Raw genomic sequence first — 21,316 nt, forward strand, 5'->3', positions numbered from 1 at the left:
AGAGCACCACTTACAAAAAAGCATAGACATTCTCCATATCATATTGAAGAAAATCAACGTATGCAAGACAAAAACTTATTCCAACAAAATGTTTCCTATTTATTTATTATAACGGATTTTACTTGAACTGTATATTTTAAGACAACATTTTACATATTTCACATATTTTTTAAAAAAGTGTTTACGTAATTGTACTTTTAATAACAGCCCATTTACATGATTTTAGGCCTAAAAAAAATTCACCTACACATTTTAGATTGTACATAGTCGAATTTACCCTGAAGTATGCTCAATTAGAAGTAAGATATATCCTATCATTATGACTATTATTATGGACAAGGCAAATCAACTAATTTGATTTATGTGAAGGCAACGGTGTACAGCTGAGGATGACTACATGTAAAGAGTCGAAACCAGTACTGTAGATATTTGTATAAATAAATTTGTATTGATAAGGTGGAACCTTTCTCGTCTATAACTTATCAACAGTCACGTCAAACTAAAAGTATAGTTTAGCTTCACATGATTTCAGGTTCACCGATGTTCTTACAGTTTTCCCGATCTCTTAACATTGGGGGAACAGTTATAGCAACACTCTCTGGGAGCCAAAAATGAAATATCATGGGTTATTTTTACAGAGTGATTATATCCTTAAAGTTTAAGCTTGTTAACAGACCATAAAACACTAATCACTTTGTGTAGTAGTGTAATTTTTGTTTCTATATAATATTCAAATAAAATTTTGCTTTCTTCCTAACTCTATGCTGAGTCCCTACCGCAAAACACTTGTCGGAGCACACGTGATATTTGATGTTGGTTGTTAAAAGTGGTGAGAATGACTGCCCGTATGTGGCCCCAACCCCCCCCCCCCCCTCTCTCTCTCTCTCTCTCTCTCTCTCTGCGCGGCCATGGGCCATGAACGCTGTCGCCGAGCACAGTATGAATTGATTGAACTTCCAAGCTTTTTAGCCTGTCAAGAAAACAAATTATAACACACACAACACTATAACATAACGTACTATACATCCTCTTCCTAAAGGGGTCAACACTTTGGCTCACATGAAGAAGTGAAATCAATGATATTGCCACCAGAGAATGGGAGTTTGATGAACATGTCATATTCACACAAGTATGAAGGGCTTTGTACTTTACCGTCAAAATTTGCTTTCGATTTGAATTTGATGGAGAACTATCAATATTAATGGGACTTATGGAAGAAAGAAAGTAGAACTGACTGAGTCAGCAAAGAGGATGCATCTGGATGTGCTAGGAGTAAGTGATCTTCGGGTAAGGGGAGATAACGAGGAAGAGGTAGGAGATTATAAAGTGAACTTGACGAGTGTTAAAAAGAGAAGGGCAGAGTGTGAGGTAGGACTGTTCATCAGAAGTACTATTGCACGCAACACAGTTTCTGTTAGGCACGTAAATGAGCGAATGATGTGGGTAGATCTGTCAGTTGGAGGAACTAGGACGAAAATTGTCTCAGTGTATTCACCATGTGAGGGTGCAAATGAGGATGAAGTTGACGCGTTTTATGAAGCATTGAGCGACATCGTAGTCAGGTTCAGGTTTGGAGAAATTACGCTTGAGGAAGTGGAAAAGGTCGTAAATAAACTTCATTGTCATAAAGCAGCAGGAACAGATGAAATAGTAAGGACAGGATAGTGCTAATGGGCAATCTCAAAGGGAGAGATCGAAATAGAACTGAAGGGTACGAAAGGGTGAGTGTGGGGAAGATATGGAAGATAATAGGAACGGGAAGCGTTTGCTGGACTTCTGTGCTACTATGGTTTAGCAGTTATGCATACATTCTTCAAGTATAAGGCTATTCACCACTACACATGGGAGGGTAGGGGAACCAGATCCATAATAGACTATATCACAACCGACTTCGAATTCAGGAAATCTGTTAGGAATGTACAGGATTTCTGGGCATTTCTCGATGATACAGACCACTATCTGATCTGTGGTGAACCTCTAAGCCTAGGATAGGGAAAGTGAAATCTGTCTGCAAACAAAGAAGGATAGAAAATCCGAACGAAGGAGGATAGAAAATCTCCATGACGAGCAATTTAGAAGTACATGGATATGATTAGCGAGAAGTTTCGAACAGTGGACAGTAAGCTCGTTCAGGTTATAGAAAGAGAATGGGGAAGCATACAGGGATGTTGTAGTAGAAACAACAAGGGAATGCCTAGGAACAACTGTGTGTAAAGTTGGGAAAAAGCGAACATCTTGGTGGAATGATGAACTGAGAACAGCTTGTAAATGTACAAAGAAGGCTCATGAGCAATGGCTCCAAACGAGGGCTGATGCAGACAGAGAATTGTACATAGGTGAAAGAAACAGAGCGAAACAAATAGTTATTGAATCCAAAAAGAAGTCGTGGGAAGATTTTTGTAATGACCTGGAAAGGCAACATCAAGCAGCAGGGAAACCCTTCTGGGCAGTAATAAAGAATCTTAAGAGGGGAGGGAAAAAGGAAATGAACAGTGTTTTGGGTAATTCAGGTGAACTCATAATAGATCCCAGGGAATCACTGAACAGGTGGAGGGAATGTTTTGAAAATCTTCTCAATGTAAAAGGAAATCTTCCTGGTGGTGTCACGAACAACGGAGCTCGTGGGGAGGAGGAAAATGATGTAGGTGAAATTATGCTTGAGGAAGTAGAAAAGGTCGTAATTAAACTCCACTCTCATGAAGCAGCAGGAATAGATGAAATTAGACCTAATTAGACCTGAAATGGTGAAGTATAATGGGAAGGCAGGGAAGAAATGGCTTCATAGAGTAGAAAGTTTAGCATGAAGTGTTGGTAAGGTACCTTCAGATTGGACAAAAGCAGTAACTGCACCTATCTACAAGAACGGGAACAGGAAGGATTGCAACAACTATCGACGTATCCCATTGATTAGTATACCAGGCAAAGTATTCAGTGGCATCTTGGAAGGGAGGGTGCGATCAGCCGTTGAGAGGAAGTTGGATGAAAACCAGTGTGGTTTCAGACCAAAGAGGGGCTGTCAGGATCAGATTTTCAGTATGCGCCAGGTAACTGAAAAATGCTACGAGAGGAATAGGCAGTTGTGTTTATGTTTTGTAGATCTAGAGAAAGCATATGACAGGGTACCAAGGGAAAAGATGTTCACCATACTGGGGGACTATTGGATTAAGGGTTGTTCAGTCTTCAGCCCCAAGGCTGGTTGGATCCACAACAGCTCTGCCATCAGCTGTCACAGATGGCCTAGGCATCACTGAAGAGGTGTACTAGGGAAATGAGGAGTGAGGTAGTTTCCCGTTGCTTTCCTCACCGAGCCAGAAGTTGCTATTGCATATCAGTCTGCCAAGCCCACTGAAATGCATACACCAACCGAGCCTATGAGCAACATTTTCACACCATTCACAGCAGGGACTGGCTGCAGAAGGAATGGCAATACTAGCATCGCTCATACCTCAGTCACTTTCATATTGTCAAAGCCAAGGATAAGACAGACAGATCAATGAAAGTAACAAAATTGCTCTAGCCCATACCAGAAGACATAGTGCACTGTAAACACTAGGTCCTGCCAGCAAAGGCATTGAATTAAGTGTAGATTATTAAAATCAACCAAAGGCATTTATGGTGACAATTGGGCTGCACTGAAAATTGATGGTAGAATGAGTTCTTGGTTCAGGGTTAGACAAAGCTGTAATCTTTCACCTTTGTTGTTCATAGTTTACATGGATCATCTGCTCAAAGGTATAAAGTGGCAGGGAGGGATTCAGTTAGGTGGAAATGTAGTAAGCAGTCTGGCCTATCCTGTCTCACTTGGTCTTAATGGCAGATTGTGACGAACACCTGCAGTCCAATATCTTGGAACTTGAAAATAGGTGCAATGAGTATGGTATGAAAATTAGCCTTTCGAAGACTAAATTGATTACATGTAATAAATATCATTTTTGGTCCATGTTGATGATATTTGATTAGAATAATAACAGTAAGTTATTTATTAAATTGACTACCTAATCAATACAATAAGTCATTGTCTTGGATGATTTACATTGATCTATTAACTAAAAATGGTACATGTTTCGCCTAGTATGAAGGCACCATCAGCCATTGTCTTCACCTCGGAATAAATATAAGCACTTGATTAACATATAATAAGATGAAATTAATTTTTAAAATCCTGAAAAGTCTTAAACTAATTAACATTAAAAATAACAATGTTGGTTTTAATTTTTTTTACAATGTGAAGAATTACAAAGGTGAAAGTATTAAAATTATTGACATTAAAAGGCATTACAAGTACAATGGGCTAAGAAACAGACTGTGATGAACAAGTATAAGATTGCTGTAAAATTAAGTTGAGCGATTGGCGGTTACAATTAGACTCTGACGAGAATGACGATTAGTCATATTTATTCAAAAAGTAATATTGACTAAATTGATGTCAGTAGGTATGAAATTCAACAGAATTGAATGTCAGATTGGTGATATAAATCTGGAACAGGTAGATAATTTCAAGTATTTAGGATGTGTGTTCTCCCAGCATGGTAGTATAGTAAGTGAGATTGAATCAAAGTGTAGTAAAGGTAATGCAGTGAGCTCGCAGTTGTGATCAACAGTATTCTGTAAGGAATTCAGCTCCCAGATGAAGCTATCTTTACATCGGTCTGTTTTCAGACCAACTTTGTTTTACAGGAGCGAAAGCTGGATGGACTTAGGATAGAGTATCTTATTCGTAAGTTATAAGTAACAGACATAAAGTAGCGGGCATGATTTCTGATACAAACAGCTGGGAACAATGACACGAGGGTGCTCGGAATTAGGAGATAAAGGCCAAGTAAGGAATGAACTCGATGGCTAAAGCTGAACGTATAAACCGGGTTCGGTAGTGGGGGTCATGTGAGACGAGTGGAAGAGGATAGGTTACCTAGGAGAATAATGGACTGTGTTACAGAGGGAAAGAGAAGTAGAGGCAGACCAAAACGACGATGGTTAGACTCAGTTTCTAATGATTTAAAGATAAGAGGTATAGAACTAAATGAGGCCACAGCACTAGTTTCAAACAGAGGGTTGTGTTGGTGTTTAATAAATTCACAGAGGCTTGCAGACTGAACGCTGAGAGGCATAATGGTCTATAATGATTATGTATGTATGTTTGTTCCATATTCATCACAGTATGTAAACCAAAAAGCATAAACAGAATGTTACGCTAACTATAAAAGAGAAGTTTAAAAGGGCATGAAATATTAGATGGAGAGTTCCTACAAAATAAAGTTGGTGTGGGCATTATTGTGATTAAAGACTGGAGAAAGAAAGGAAAGAGCTAAGAACTCATATGACAGTGTTAAAGAAGAAGGGCTGTGAAATCTTAAAACACTGAAAAAGCCTACATCTGAATTTTACATCGACTATGTGAGTGTGGTTTTGACAGGCCCTATCATCAAAGAAAAGGCACTTATACTGAATAAAAAATAGAAGAAAATGATAATTTTACAGTAAGTGAAATCTGGTTGCATTGCTAATGGCATTTGGAAAGTGGTGATTTGAGCAGAGAAGCTATCAGATGCTGACATAGCTTTAAGTGCATTTCTTCAATAATTTGAAAAAATTTATACGACATAACACTCGATCAACATTGATGAATCGGGCCTGGATGCTCCCACAAGAAGTGACACTGTGGAAGGAACAAAAATTTGAAAGAAGAGAGTGATGCAGCAATGCCCTTTACAACGAGCCAAATCAAAAACACCAAGCGTATGTCGTCCCTGCCAGCGTATGTGCACGAAAACAACTCCCTATACGTGCCCTCATCAATCACAACAGGAAAGCTCCAACATCACTTCTCTCATCCAACCCAAGATTCAAAGGCTAAAGAAGAGATATCACCAGAAATTTGTTGCAGCCATTCTGGAGAAGACAGAAGAAGGCAGTAACCTGCTTGAGAAAATGGAATTTTTTAATATAAAGGATGCTATTTACACAATTGCTAAGGCTTGGGAGGAAATTAAAGTATCAACACTTAAAAAATTCTAATATAAAGTCTGGCTGACAATGGCTGTTACGTATCTTTCAAAATGACTATCAAAATGAAGATGAGGATACACAGGCAATTGTCCAGGAGTTGCAAATCTTGAAAGCTGATACCAAACCAACTAGGTTGACAAGTGGCTTTCTAAAACTGATGTTGACTGCAAAATAGAAGCACAACTTGACAACGATCACATCATCGCAGCTGTAATCCAGAGTGCAGATGATACTGCAAGAGAAGATTATGAATCTCCCAGCAGAGTATCCCATGCAGACACCAAGCTTTTCTTGTTCCAAACCTATGGATGTTTTCTGGGTAAGGAAACAGAGGGATGTAGTAGGCAAATCTCAAAGTTCACCTGCCAGACAAATGAACATTACCAACTTTTTTTCTTCTGAAGTCTTTAAAGTATGCCTATTATTATATTTTATGTACTTATTGAAATGTTATTAGTATGTACAGTATGACAGTAAATAATATTGCTTCCCTGGTAATCCAGCCATGCCCTCAGTCGCACAAGGTTCTAATTACTCGTGACAGCAAGATGAGTTGCAAACAACTTGCACTCAGGAGTAACTTCACTGAGCATGCACTCTAGCTGAGCAACCAAGAATATAAGCAACTATGACATTCAATGTTTACTTTATAAGCAAACTAATATAAACCAGTATTGAAAATAGTTGTATCTGGTCCACCTTTTAAGGAAAGATTTAACAGAGAAGGATGAAAGAATTTGACAGTTCCATTTAATTATATACTAATTAGTACTATGTTAATAATTCCTGCAACCAGTCATCTTAAATACAAGTGCAAACAGTAATTACAGTAACAAACATACAATACATATTGCTGAACATTTATTCTGGATAATTTATGTACAAAGAGCACGAGTACATTTCCCTCCGAGGAACCAATCACTGTACGGTGGCAAAAAAACTGGTGAGGAAAATTCAGATTTCCATAACTGCATGCATTGTATAATACTCTATATTTCATTAACAAAAATTACCTTCCTTAAGATGAGCACGATCTGTACCAGGAAACCGAACACACTTGACTGGATGTATTTCAAGTACATTGAAGAGGTCTGCTAGGAAGACTGTGAGATTGTGTTTCATAGATCTGTAATCACACAGGATAAAGACCTTAAGTCTATGCACAAACAAAAATTAATAATTTTCATCATCATCATCATCATTATTATTATTATTATTATTATTATTATTATTATTATTATTATTACTACTATTATTAAACCTTATGATGAATGTTCATAACCATCCATTACAGCCCACAAAAAAGAGTCAACACATTAATAGCATATTATCTAAATCACCCTGGCACCAAAAACTATACTTCATCCATGATATGAGATATATTTATTATGTAACACCTATCTCCAGAGGACATACATATCCTAGACTGCTATGTATTTCCTTTATCTGTAACTGTAGTATGCGTCATTGACAGGACAATCACTTAACATTTTTGTCCACCCCTCAGTAGCTTGTCGTGACATCCTCTCATCCTCCCTGTGGTCCTTTACACTTCCTTTTTTTTTTTTTTTTTTTTTTTTTTTTTTTTTTTTTTTTTTTTTTTTTTTCTCTTACTTCCGGTATAAAAGACCGCCTAGTACTGAGAATACTGACTGCCGGAACAATCTCCATAGCAACCCTCTCTGCAGTCTACAGACTTACGAGGGTGAATCGAGAAGTAAGTTACAGCTCCATAACCTCCTACACATAGACAACACAGCTATCATAACATACGATGAAAGTAGAAACCACGTAACCACCTGCAGACAGTTGCTTTCACCTCCTCATTGTTTCGGAATCGTCTTCCACTGAGATCTTTTTCAACATAACAAACACATGATAATCCTATGGCATTAAGTCTGGACTGTATGGAGGATGTTGCCATACCTCCCACTTGAATTGCTGCATTTCGGACGTTTGGCGGGCCGTGTGAGGTGTTCCATTATCATGGAACAAAATCACAACGGCACTCAATTTTTCCTGCTGTTTTTCTTCTAATTACCTCATGCAACCTGTTCAACATTTGATAATACGAAGCAGAGTTGATTGTTGTGCCTTTTGGTATAAATTCCACGTGCACCACACCCTCCACACACTGCTACGACCCTCATTAATCTAAATAACATTGACCCGCATATAAAATTCACACCTGAATCTGAAATTGAACAGAAAATTAATTTTTTAGACTATTATCAGGCACCCAAGCTACTTAAGATATAACATTTTCAGAAAACCCACCCAAACAGTTACTACAATCCGTCAAGATTCTTCACACACCCAAATTCACAAACGAGCAACATACAACGCCATGGTGTACCGAGCCTTCAATGTTCCAATGTCTAAAAGAGACCTCAAAAATGAGTTGAACACCATTCGTAATATAGCTAAATCTAATGGATACAACAGTGTATTTATTGAAAAAATAATAAATATAAATATCGTCCCTGTAATACTTTGAAAAAAGATATGCAAAACAACTCCTCCCTTTCTATCTTTACGTTCAATGAACAAATTTACAAAGTCACCAACATCTTTAAAAATCACGATGTAAAAGTAGTTTTCAAAACCAACAATAGGAATGCACAAGTCTTACATAATGCCACAACCATAAACAACTTCAATAATTTTTCAAAATCAGGAGTATACAAGATTATTTGCAACAGTTGTAATTCTTCTTACGTCGGAGAGACTGGGAGAAATTTTAATATAAGGTATCAATGCCCTGAAGTACAATAAATTTTCAGCTGTAGGACAGCATATGCATGACTATAATCACAAATTCACAGACATAAAACAAGATATGGAAATTCTCAAAATCATCAACAAAGGACCCCTCTCCTTAACATTACCGAGAGCTGCTTCATACATATAGATCAACATTTTAACCCAAATCATAATGTTAATGACGTTTCAGAAAAGCCAAATATCCTATTTGACCTTCTAATTCCCATTTTTAGAAACATCAAACCAACAAGTCATAATTCAGTTTTTCATAATATTCACAGCACCTTTCCTCAGCAGCCACCTCCTTTCCCCACATCTTTCGGCCCTGCCTTAATTCTCCCCTTCACCTCCACCTCCTCATCCCTTGCCCCACCCTCTCTCCCTTTGCTTCGCCTCGCCTCTCTCTCCTTGTCCCGCCCCTTCCTTTTCCTTTGTATTTCACAAGCGTTAGTATGAGGCACACAACAATAAGTCACGCACCACATGCCGCAACGAGAGGTAAGTCTCATATAACCTATGCCATTTAACTAACATGCTCTCTCCTTCAATTCATTAATTTTATCTAATTTTATCTATCATTTATTCAGGTTAACTTAATGGACACTGCAATGAATTGCGAATTTATAGCAGCCACAAATTAAGAATGTGTCACTTTTAACCATATCTCCATGTGCCCGCCAACAGCATTTTAACAAGCACTACGGGAACATTTCATTTTATTTACGTTGGTCGATGTGGAAACACCATCTAGCAGTTCTGCGTCAGCTGGTGGTTATTTACAGTGACGTTCAGTGGCTTGCATACTGCTAACACCACTCAAGTAGATTTGGTGATTGATGATCTGACTACAGATTCAACATTTACAAAGCACCAGTTCCTGTTTTCCAATTGAAATTGTAATGATTAGCAGTGATGGAACTAACCATTCTATGAATATTAATGCAAGAAAGAGTCTGGATGATGAGCATACTCCAGATGCTAAGAATTTAGAACCTAATTTTATTTTCAAACTTTACACATAGTTCATCCCAGATTTTGTTTTTATGTCAATTGTGTGTGTGTACATTTATTTAGTTATTAGATGTATTACATTAAGGCTGAAGATGGCCAGCGAAGGCCGAAACTAGTCCCTAGTTTAGTAATATAATTCAAAATATTGCATATTATACTATTGAAAAGGTGGACCATTACGACATTAATTTAATTATTATTGTGATCACAATTCAATACAGATCAAAACCATGCAGTTTATATCCTATGACCCCCTCCATGTCAAAGAACACAGTCGCCGTTACCTTTCCTGCTGAAGGTTGGACCTTGGCCTTCTCTCGTGGTGGTGATGTGGTGTGTACCCATTCCATCGATGTTCTTTTTGTTTCGGGGGTGAAGAGGTGGACCCACGTTTCATCCCCTGTGATGATTCGCCGCAGAAACTTGTTGCCCACAACAGAATACTGTTGCAAACATGCCAATGGCGATTGGAAACGTTGTCACTTGTGAACATCGGTGAGCAGACATGGGACCCATCTTTGACACAGTTTACGAAATTCAAGGTGCTGGTGAACAATGGAGAACACACTGCAATATGAAATGTTCAGCACGCTGGCAATTTCCTGCAGTAGTATGTTCCGATTCTCTCTACTGATCCCATCCACACAGTCAACATTTGCAACGGTACTGGAAGTTGCGGGCCTGTGTTTGTGATATTCATCCGTGAAATCCATGCATCCGGCGTCGAATTGCTTACACCACTTTACAAGATCTGGGCAAGAAATTACACGCTCACCACATACAGCAGTGACTTCACAATGAGTGTCCGTGAAATTGAGCTGGTTAGCCCATAGAAATCTGATCGTTGCACGCACCTCCAATTTGGAATGAACATCCAGTTGACACGCCATTGAGCCTAGCCCGCTCTGCACACACACACAACACGACAGGATACTACACCAACCTTCCTATCAGATGTGTCAGCAGTTACTGTAGCTTGCTCCGCATTGGCCACGGTCATGAGAAACAGCATGCTCTCGCGGCAAACTAGTGTAACTTACTTTTTGATTCGCCCTCGTATTTACTGGTTCTTGGACTTTAAACTTTCACATGACTCCCATTTATATTTCCTTCTTTTTTTTTTTTTTTTTGCACTGGTTTCATAGGAGATACAGAACAAAAATTTGCTATGATCTATTTTAGTGTAAAACCAACCGAGAGAGAGATACATATGCTTTAGGCCCCTTCTGAAGCACCATCCTAGAGAAACTGTTTGGACAACTTATAGCTAAGATCCTATTTGCCCTTATTCTAAACTGAAATACCAAGTTTCATTTCCTCCACTTTCTCGTGAAGCTGTAACAGACACAGATAAACATTAAACTGAACTTGACATAGGTCATTACAATGACACCTGTGTCCTTGTCAAAATACAATGCTATCATATGAAATGCTTGATCAAATGGAAAATGGCACAGATTCTCACTTTCCACAAACAGTACGACACTGGCGTTCTAACGATACAACTTCCAGAACTGGGCTTCCACTTTCCGTTAACACTGCTCATTCCTTTCAGCACCTCAGAACAGGGATCCAATAGCTGGAATAGCATGAACCAATGTTTCACTTACAGTGGTTATCCGAACATATATGAAACACAGAAATGGTATGCTAAAAAAGAAAGTTATCTGACTCCCCAGCTACTTCCCACCAATATTCAGGCAGGCTGTTCTAGTTGGGGCGAAGCAGTAATCCTTCCTATCGGAGATGAGTGGCAGCAGAAGAGACGAAACATCACAACAAACAACATCCAAAGTAACGTAATTGTTGATCAATTTTATAGGCTTTTGATAGAGTAGACCTTCACATTTAGTTTTCTTGTGAGTCTGTGATATTAGACAATGGAATGTAAAGGAAGTCTTTCATTCTCATTTCAGGACTCCCTCTTGATATAGGCTAATGACCAAACCATTTTTCACCTTAAGACAATCATGACAAAACCCACCATCGTCACCAGTTGTCACAAGATAATGGAGCTAGGCGTTGATATGGAGTAAGCAACAGAAGTCTAAATTCATAAATAGTTAACATAGTCAGTATGGTAAAACTCTTAGACTAGCTCTGTGGCATTGTGAAGTTTCACACCCCTTATCATCGCCTTGGTCTCCCTCTACTTCTCTTACATTCCATGATGTAGTCCATTATTATCCTAAGTAATCTATTCTTCTCCAATTGCCTCACATGATCCAAACAACGAAGGCGGTATGCGTAAAGTTTCATCCACCAATTTAATTCATAACGCAGCGCTTATCCTCTTGTCATTGTTCCCATCTGTTTGTACCTGTAATCATTCTTGCTACCTTCATGTTCGTTACTTTCACCCAGGTTTCACTCCCATACAGAAAAGTCTGTCTGAAAACTGATGTAAAAAGTTTTGCCCAGGAGCAGACAGCTGATCAGGACTATAATTTAGTTTCAGCCACTACCATCCTGGGAGAAGAAACAATCCACTTGTTACCTATCTGACATCATGTAGCTCACTCTGTTGATCAGCAGTAGAGTGTCGGCTTCTGGACCAAGATTGCAGGTTCAAAGGAGAGAGATTTTTTTGAAGGGTGGGAAAAAGTCATTTCAATACTCCATGTCATACGATGTTGGCATGGGTAAGTTCCCTGGTGGCATATTTGGCGTTTACCCAACAAAATTAATTAAAACTCGGCCACAAATTGCTCACCAGAGAACAAGTTTACAAACAGAAAATCAAAATTGACATTCAGGCAGCCCAGATGGCATCAAATGGGAGATGAGGCTAGGTTCTCGTAGTGGAGACGACGACTGATGGTCTCGCTGTTGCCATGTCCATTTTCCACTGGACATAAGCCTGGTGGACATTGTGATCTGCAGCAGATCAGTACGCCCAAGATATTTGTCAATACGGCCTCTTTGATCTTATGGTCCGGTAGAGCTTCAAGTTCATCAGATGGTCTGTACTCGTAACATGGGACTTACTGTACTCATCCATAAGTCCCGACTTGATTCCCAGTTCTTGGTGCACAATTTTCGCTACCTCATCATACCAACAAGTACAGTCTTTACCTGCCATGGCCTTACACGCACCCACAATACACTGTCACCATCTCTGCTGTTTCTCCGCATCTCCCACATCTATAACAAAGATTTTGGTTCCACCTAATCGATACCAATTTATTTGATAAAGGATTGCATTATATATATTTGTACATGTGGGACTTCTTTCGACCCGACAGTTGGGTCATCATCAGCCATTTGGGGGGGGGGTAGTACTCCCTATGGTTCAATTTCTTTTTTTTTATATATATATATTTAATATTGAAGTGTATTTATGTATAAGTAATACGATTAGCCACAATCATTCCTATTGCCCTCAAACACAATTTAAATGACAAGTTGATACTTGAGGTTACGCCACCTTTTCAGTTTGAGTTAAAATGCTTAAATATACTCTGATATTCTACTTCCTGTGGTGAAAGTAATGTAGTTGAACAGCAAAGGGAATGTTTTTGTTGTGTTCATTTGTGTTGTGGCTAGCCTATGTCACACTTCCCGCTCTTCTGTTCACTGTTTGTTTCCCTCGTACGAAAACGTATAATGAGTACAAAGGGAAGAAGCTTTAAGATAATCGGCCCTTATCAGGAACTGGGAGTGTTACAGAAAAGGAAATTGACAGTATTCAAAATTATTATGGGAAGGCAATAAGAAGCAAACCTCTAGTTTATAGGATATGAGGAAAACTGTGTGGGCAATATTTCTACATAAAGCATCCACTGATGAAAATCCCCAGTATGTTTTATGTCCTAGGGGGAACTTTTGCGATGTAAATATAACAGGTCTTTAGTTACTGGTGAAGTTTACAGTCACAAATATTCCCTGCCTGCAACAATAATTGACATTATAAAGCCTGTGTTCAGGAGACTTTCTGATCGAGAACTACTTTGTAAATGCTTGCGTGGTCGAACTCAGAACTCTAATGAATCAATCAACAGCGTTGTATGGAGTAGGGTTTTAGATACAGTGTTTGTAGGATATCAGTCATTGTGCATTGGTGTTTATGGTGCTGTAATTACTTTCAATGAGGGATGCGCTGGCAGGATGAAAGTTATGCAGAAATTAGGGATCGAGCCAGGAGTGAACACACTCGGTACATTTCAAGAAATTGCTAATATGAGGAGGAAAAGGTCTGACCTGGATGCTTCTGTTATCTCAAAAGCATTAAGAACTAAGCAGAGAAGCCAGAAAAGGTCTAGGGAAGATGCTGATGACCCCGATGATCCAGAATATGGTGCTGGTATGCATTAAAAAGGTAATCTTAACTTGTTACTTTGTTTTCTCCATCAGAGTTTGTTTTAGGAAAAGGTACCAATATTTGGGTGTTTTACACATAACATCATTACTTAAAAACTGTGGATTTTATTTGGCTACAATGTGTTTAAAAAAATCAATAATAATAGGTGTCTGTTAAAAAATTATATAAATTCAGTCGAGTTATTATTCAAATTCTAAAAACAATTGTTGTCGCAAAAGCCCTTAAGCTATATGCATACCAAATTTCAAAGTGATATTATTGATAGTTATCACAAAATGTGTAGCTGAAGTAGGTAAAATTAGCATTGCAAAGATACAGGGTACCACCTCCCCTTAACATAAACTTAAATCTGATTGGAAATACATACAATATGATGTTATATATTTTCTAAAACATTTCCGGTGCCCAACTGTAATCGTGATGGCATATCCAAAACACATCTGAAAATCAAGTTGTGGTATCTTCACCTCATCATCCAATAATTGATTTTGGATATTTGGCTTCCGCTACAGTAGGTAATAAGGTATGAATTCTGCTTTCTAAAAAAGTAGCTTGTTATGGACAATCCCCATGCTTAAGCAAATTATAGGATTTGAGTGCCATCATTGCTTCAGCAGCCATCTCTAAGTTCAAAGCCATTCCCTGCAGGATCAACATATCCATTAAGATATCAACCAATGAGTATCATCAATGGCTTGGGCGTGTAATTCAAGGTCATTCCAAAATTTGACTTTCTTTTCATCGAGGTAGCCACTCTATGGGATATAGCATGTCACAAATTGAATTAAACTGGTTCCCAAGTTGAGCAGGTGATAGCTGATGTGTGTTACTTCAGAGACGTTGTCACATATCCATCCTGATATCACACGACCAACATTTGCTCTTTTCTTGCCACGGTAGATTGGCTTGTAGCTTTCCCCGACATCTCTGGATTTTGAACCGGCCCACAAAACAACAATGGCAGTGGTTAAGTCGGATCTGTTTTGATATCTTGTAGCCAGCTTCTTCAAGAGAAGCCGACTTTACATTGGTAGCCATTGTCTATTTTCCGCATCATTTGGACAAAAAGGTGTACGTCACGTACAAGGGAAACCCTAGCATTTAAATCTATATGAAGAGGAGTCAACTGCATGTCGATGCAACAACGGCATTTTATACCTACTGCCAGGATTTCTTAGGGCCACCACTTTTAGCCACCCCAAACACAGAATACTGACGCTGCACAGACGTTTCTGCCAACTAAGGAACCACCACCTACTCACAGGAACTCTTTTAGGGTGTTGGGTTATTACCCACAAAGTCATTGGCTGTACAGTCTTCTCTATTACTGTAGCAGGACAAACCTAGCTAGACAGTAAGATGCACCAATCTACCTCACAAAATGAGAAGGGGAAAAAAAGTATTTTACAAGAAAAACCTCCAGTGCAATTTTTCAACTTACCCTTGCATGTATGTAACATCTTCAGGCATCATATGAAACACAGAACTAGGGAGACAACGATTACAGAAATTGTAAACTAGAAAGAGGTTCTGAACAGAGTCCGAAACAGTTGGCAGGTAACTGATAACTATGTCCGTCCATGGTAATTCTTCAGGGCAATAGAAGGACACGAGCGCAGCTAAACACACACCGTCACACAAATCTTTCATTTCTTTCACAACCGGAAAGTCAGGAGCACGTTGCCGATCACCCTGCAAAATAAAACATAATGCATAAGACATACAGAACACAAAAACAGTAATATAAAAATAAGTGTCAAAACTAATTAATTAGGACATAACTTAAATCACACAATCTATTAACCTATAATCTAAGCAGAAAATAACATGCATTAATATTCAATAAAGACACTATTACAAAACTGAGGCTGTCACTTCTCCAAATGTGAAGATCAAAACCATGCTGTTTAAGTTCTGGTAGCATGCAATTACAGCAAATATGCTTGAAGAGAAAATTATTAGGTAATTTTAGTAACTATTATCTGTCACACTGTGTTTGCACTATAGGAAATCCTAAGGTACCCAGCCAGGTGATCTTGGAAGAATACAGTACGGGAGTATGAAACCTGCAGTAGCTGAAAAACGGAAACACATAGTGCTCAAAACTAGTACATGCTACTGTTCGACTGACTGCAAACACACTGTGAATGCAAAGTGCAAATATTGAGCTTCTCAGATCCCAGGATGACTAGTGCAATCAGCGGCAACATTAGCTACCTACAGTCCACACAATACAAGAAATAAGATTAGTATACGTAAACTGCTGCACGGAGGCTGGTACATGCACTCTGGACTGGAAGATGGCAACATGCACAACAAACATCATAAATGGAAACCGATGCAACTTGGCACTGAAGCAGGAATGGTGTGCACCAACAGCACAGCACACACCACGATGTAGTATCCAGAGGCAGGAACGCTAACTACAAGAGTATAGCTGCTTGTACTTCCGTGCACAAGCCATACAAGCAACACAGTAACACATTCGCCACAGAGAATCACGCAGTACCGTTGAGTGACCGTCTTCAACGCACTTCTTGCTGTGGGAAACAGCTAAGCAGGACGAAACAAATCCTGGACATGAAGTCACGTCTCCTTCTGCGGGAGCATCATCCCAGCCGGCAACCTTACGAACTGTTTTTGATACCATCTGCTTGCAAGATTGGAATGATGACTGTTTCTCCACCTTCAAAACCTGTGTGTAGAAATGTAGTGGCCCAACTCAGCCCTCAGGACATCAGAAGACTCCAATTATTATTATTTTATTTTTTTTATTTATTTTATACAGGATAAAACCTCTTCATACAAATTATATTTACACTACAAACTACTTGTGCAAAGATCAGCAAATCACCTGCAACGTGTATGAGAGAACCCTGCACCTCAGTTTTCAGTAAGATAATCTATATGTACAATTTCCTTTTCTCCATCTTTCATTAAAAATGTATTTCCAGAGCAGGGAAACCGTCCACTATTCTAGCCAATGTAAGAAAAACTGCATCCTCCTAGTTCACAGTAAAACCTATTCCATTAACTTTTGTATCCTTACATCAAGAAAACCGTTAAAAGGATGCAATTACCTCAAAAAGGAACTGTTTGGTACGGACTGAACCGATTGCAATGGAACTTGGTAGGATATGTACCAGTTTTTAAGCACATTGCAGAATATTGCATAAGAATGTGACTAATTTTAAGATACTGCATTCCCTGGTAGGATTCCTGATGGACTCTCAAGAACATCATAGTGGAGGAAGATTTAAATTTAATTGGTCATGAAACAGCCTGCTTTAAATTGAGTAATACGACTGGTCCTCAACCAGGATTGCTGACAAGGGTTTCCGCTTTTGCATCAGCAAGCTTGTAGAACTTTTCATGGCGGACTTCTACAGTGGGCTTTGGTTGTCTGAGTGGGCTCTGGTGCCACTAAGGTGTATGCCTTTTCATGGGTAAGAGTGTCATAATTGGGATTTTATGTTCTAATTTAAAATTTTGTTCAGTTTACACATGTATTCCAGGTTTGATACAGACAACAGTAATCTAATGCATGTTGATGTGGTTTAATAAACATTCTAAGAAGGATGGCAACTTTTCTAATTTTGTAACTATGTAATCTGCCCTTCAGTTTCTAGAGTTCTATATTCTTGGAGTTTTATATAGTTTAAAGCATTTTTGGTTTTCTTTTAATGTATATTAACAGCCTCATAAAGGTTCAGCTAATCATGTTAACAGAAGTTAAGTGTGAACGCGCACCTCAGCTTCTTGATTTTAATAGTGCATATTCTTCTTTCAAGTTTAAGTTTATTAAATGCAAGTTATCATAAATGTTGATGCCTTACACAACAAGATCACATTCCCATTGTGACTTTCTTTGGGCAGCAGTTTCTTATATCTTTGTTATGTCAGTACCCGCTTTTGACAGTGAAGGATGATATCAGAACAGAACTGAACACTGCCATTGTTACAGAGGCTGACCACAGCATGACAAACAAGTTCTGTTTGTGCTAATGAAATATTACAGTGAACTCCCAATTATTTGTGAGTGGGTTATTCGGTCTGCAGGTTATTCGTGCATCCTAAAAAGTTATTGAAAATAATCATAATATACTGTTGTGAGCATTGCTTTTCCTGCCTCTAAGTTGAGTTATTAAGAAATGCAGATTAGCTTCTGTGCCAGGAGACGATAGAGCACCGTCTAGCATCTCGGTTGCTCATCAGTCTGTATGGTCTTCAGTTTGTCTCGTCTCGGCAGAAAAATGATAAAATACTGTTTTAGCAATAAAGCAAACATCGTAGTAGAACAAAGAGGGGACTGATAGCAGATTATAGAATATGAGTACAATATAAACTGCCAGCAATTTCAAGGATTTTAAGAGGGGCAGTGAAGCTGGTGGACTTTCAAAAATAATTGGATGTCAAACTTCAACGATTGTGGTCCAAAAAAGAAAAAATAGCAGTAGTAGTTTTCATTGCAGGTACAATGCGTAGAGAAAAGGTCATGTTATTCCACAAATTTTCATTAGCCCGAATAACTAGCAGTTTACTGTATATTAATAGCATCCACGTTTATATATGGATGACAAGGTTCCATACCACAGAACATTTCATCTTCCATTATAAATGATACACAAGTGCTAAAACCATATATGCTGACATTTTAAAATACCGTACATGTTACAATTAGCTTTACGTCACACCAGGACAGATAGGTGTGAATGGGGACAATGGAATAGGAAAGGGCTAGGAGTGGGAAGGAAGTAGCCGTGACCTTAATTAACGTACAGCCCCAGGATCTGCACTGTACATGTTAGTAAAATAGGTTAGTGAAGTATGAAATTCTGCTGATGTCAAAATATCATATCAGGTATACAGTATATTTATATACCATTACAACGTTTATTTTTACAGTGCATTCCCAACGTCATTCTAAGTCATCAACGCGTAACTGCTTCGATCCGCCCAGCTATATTTCAACAATTACAGTAGAAGTCCATTATAGCGAGAATTTGTAACGGTGAAAATTTTACTCGCTTTAACGGATTCTCGTTATATCCTATTTTTTGTAAAAGTCGGGGAAAACCCCATACACGTTAAAGTCTGTATGAAACGGCAATCAGTTTGTTCAAAACTTGCATTTTCGTGGATGGTATCCACACTACGGCTTACTCGTTTGTTATTTTTCAAAATCCGACACTACACGAAACTGTATGTTTCATTTAATTCTGAAAAATTTGCAGGATCACTCCAGAGGACTCTGTGGCAAACGTTTCAGTTTTCTTCTTCAAACAGCGTCACCTAACCTAACTTAACTGTACTATATGCATCATAAAAACATCGTTCAATCGCCAGTAGAGAAATAATAACCTTCACGCTACAATTTACATGATAATAGCCTTTTCAAAATTTAACCAGACGCGAGAAAATATAAAATGATCTCTGAAATCAATGATGCACTCTAACATAATGTAACTTAACTTAAGGTGTATCCCATTCTTACCTGACTGCAGTACTTAGCATTAAAATTAAGCGATTGTTTACTTCAGCATTTATTTTTAACGAGTTGACTGCTATATGACTCATTACTTATGCATTTATTACCAAAAAAATTCTCTTTCATTTCCATTTTCCTTTATGTAACAGCAGTAGACAGGTATTACTAATCGACTCCTACATCACCTTCGAATGTCAATGAGAGAGCTCGCTAGAAGCCATAGCGAGGAAATTATACCGAAGATGATTGATCGCATACACTATAATCACTGGGTGCATACATATCGGTAACGAAAAAATCACACGCGCTTAATTATTCGTAATAACGCATGCGTCCGTGACAGGGCTCTTGCTGAAACCAAAGGATAATACACAGTTTAATAAGGGAATTTTGAAGAGACCGACAAAAACGGTCATTATAATAGGGTTCTCACAATTTTCCTACTCGCTATAGTGAACTTCTACTGTAATTATAATACTACTGTTGACTTTACATCAAAATATCATCAAATTTAGCATATGTTAATCGATCATTCACCCAACTTCCAATGAAATGCTTTGGTCTAACTCAAACAGTTCCCTCGTCATTAAGATAAGTTTCTATCATGTTCATTCTCTTTCTTCTCAAATAAGGTGATAAGTGATCCTTTCATTTATTTATTTTGCGATACAAAATTAATTCAAGTAGATTTTCCTCCTCCTCAATTGTTTTTCTGTGGATCATTGTTCATTATTTGCATTGGAAATCTCTGCAAATGGTTTGGCAAACGACAACCATTATTTCTAAAATAAGAAAAAGGTGCAATTTTCACCAACACGTGCCACACGTGCACAATGAAAGGGCAGACGCAAAACATCTACAGTTTAGTGATGTGTGCTTACACATATGGCACGCAGCAACAACTCATGCCAGAGAGTCTAGGTGGGTGGTGCTAGCGCACAACTGATCTACCTCCTCTAATCTCTAATGCCGGAGCAGTCTCACTAAGTCTACACAAAACATTCACAAGCTGGAAGAAGTTCTGCATGTGTGAACTTTAAGATACAAACAGTAGAAGAATGTCTGAAAGAGCTCCAAAGCTAAAGCAACAGTATCTCAACAAGTTCCATTGGTAAGTCAGAAGTTCATGTATCCACGGGGTCCATCTTTCTACATTCCTCTACAGGAGATAGCTTTGAAGAGGTGAAGAAAATTCATTTAGCATACAGTGGATGACCCAACAGAAAGCTCTGCAGAGTGCAGGAAAGAAAAACAAACGGCAGTATGGCACACGCAGTGTTAGGCAAGTCTTATGATGTTTATGAAAAGCGGAGAACGGTTAAATGAGCTAGCTTGTATACACTGTCAGGCACAAAGTCATAACATAATCGAACACATGTGAAGATCCATAATCGTGCTGAAGCTGAAGATGAGTAGATCACTTGAAGTAACTTTTTAGTTCCCGGTGATCAACGCGATATATTCAACATCAGGCACTGTGGTTTCAAACGCCAACGTAAAATGATGAATAGCTTAATGATCCAGTATTTGCTTCAGTTGCGAGAATGTAAGCATATATAGATACATATAATTCAATATAATTGAATAAGTAATTGTGATCCTGTAGATTTTTTTTTTCCACGTCAAAAGAGGAACTCCCTCTTGGCCATGTCACAGATTGGGTGAATTGGAGAGCACCGAATAGACTGCGCTCTGGTGTTACGCGGTGCAGGGAAAACCAGAAGAAA

At 38.5% G+C, this 21,316-nt stretch overlaps 1 protein-coding gene across 1 annotated transcript in view; it reads right to left on the bottom strand.

Moving 5' to 3' along the window:
- Patronin (calmodulin-regulated spectrin-associated protein patronin) overlaps positions 1-21,316 on the bottom strand; it is a 760,252-nt gene that overhangs the window by 525,006 nt on the left and 213,930 nt on the right. The window contains exons 5-6 of the mRNA XM_067151814.2: positions 15,543-15,793; positions 7,020-7,132 (exon numbers count right to left, since the gene is read on the bottom strand). Coding sequence (XP_067007915.2) covers positions 7,020-7,132; positions 15,543-15,793 — 364 coding nt within the window. The remainder of the gene's footprint in view (positions 1-7,019; positions 7,133-15,542; positions 15,794-21,316) is intronic.

The sequence above is a fragment of the Anabrus simplex genome, chromosome 7 (genome assembly GCF_040414725.1).
Source record: "Anabrus simplex isolate iqAnaSimp1 chromosome 7, ASM4041472v1, whole genome shotgun sequence".
Lineage (NCBI taxonomy): Eukaryota > Metazoa > Arthropoda > Insecta > Orthoptera > Tettigoniidae > Anabrus > Anabrus simplex.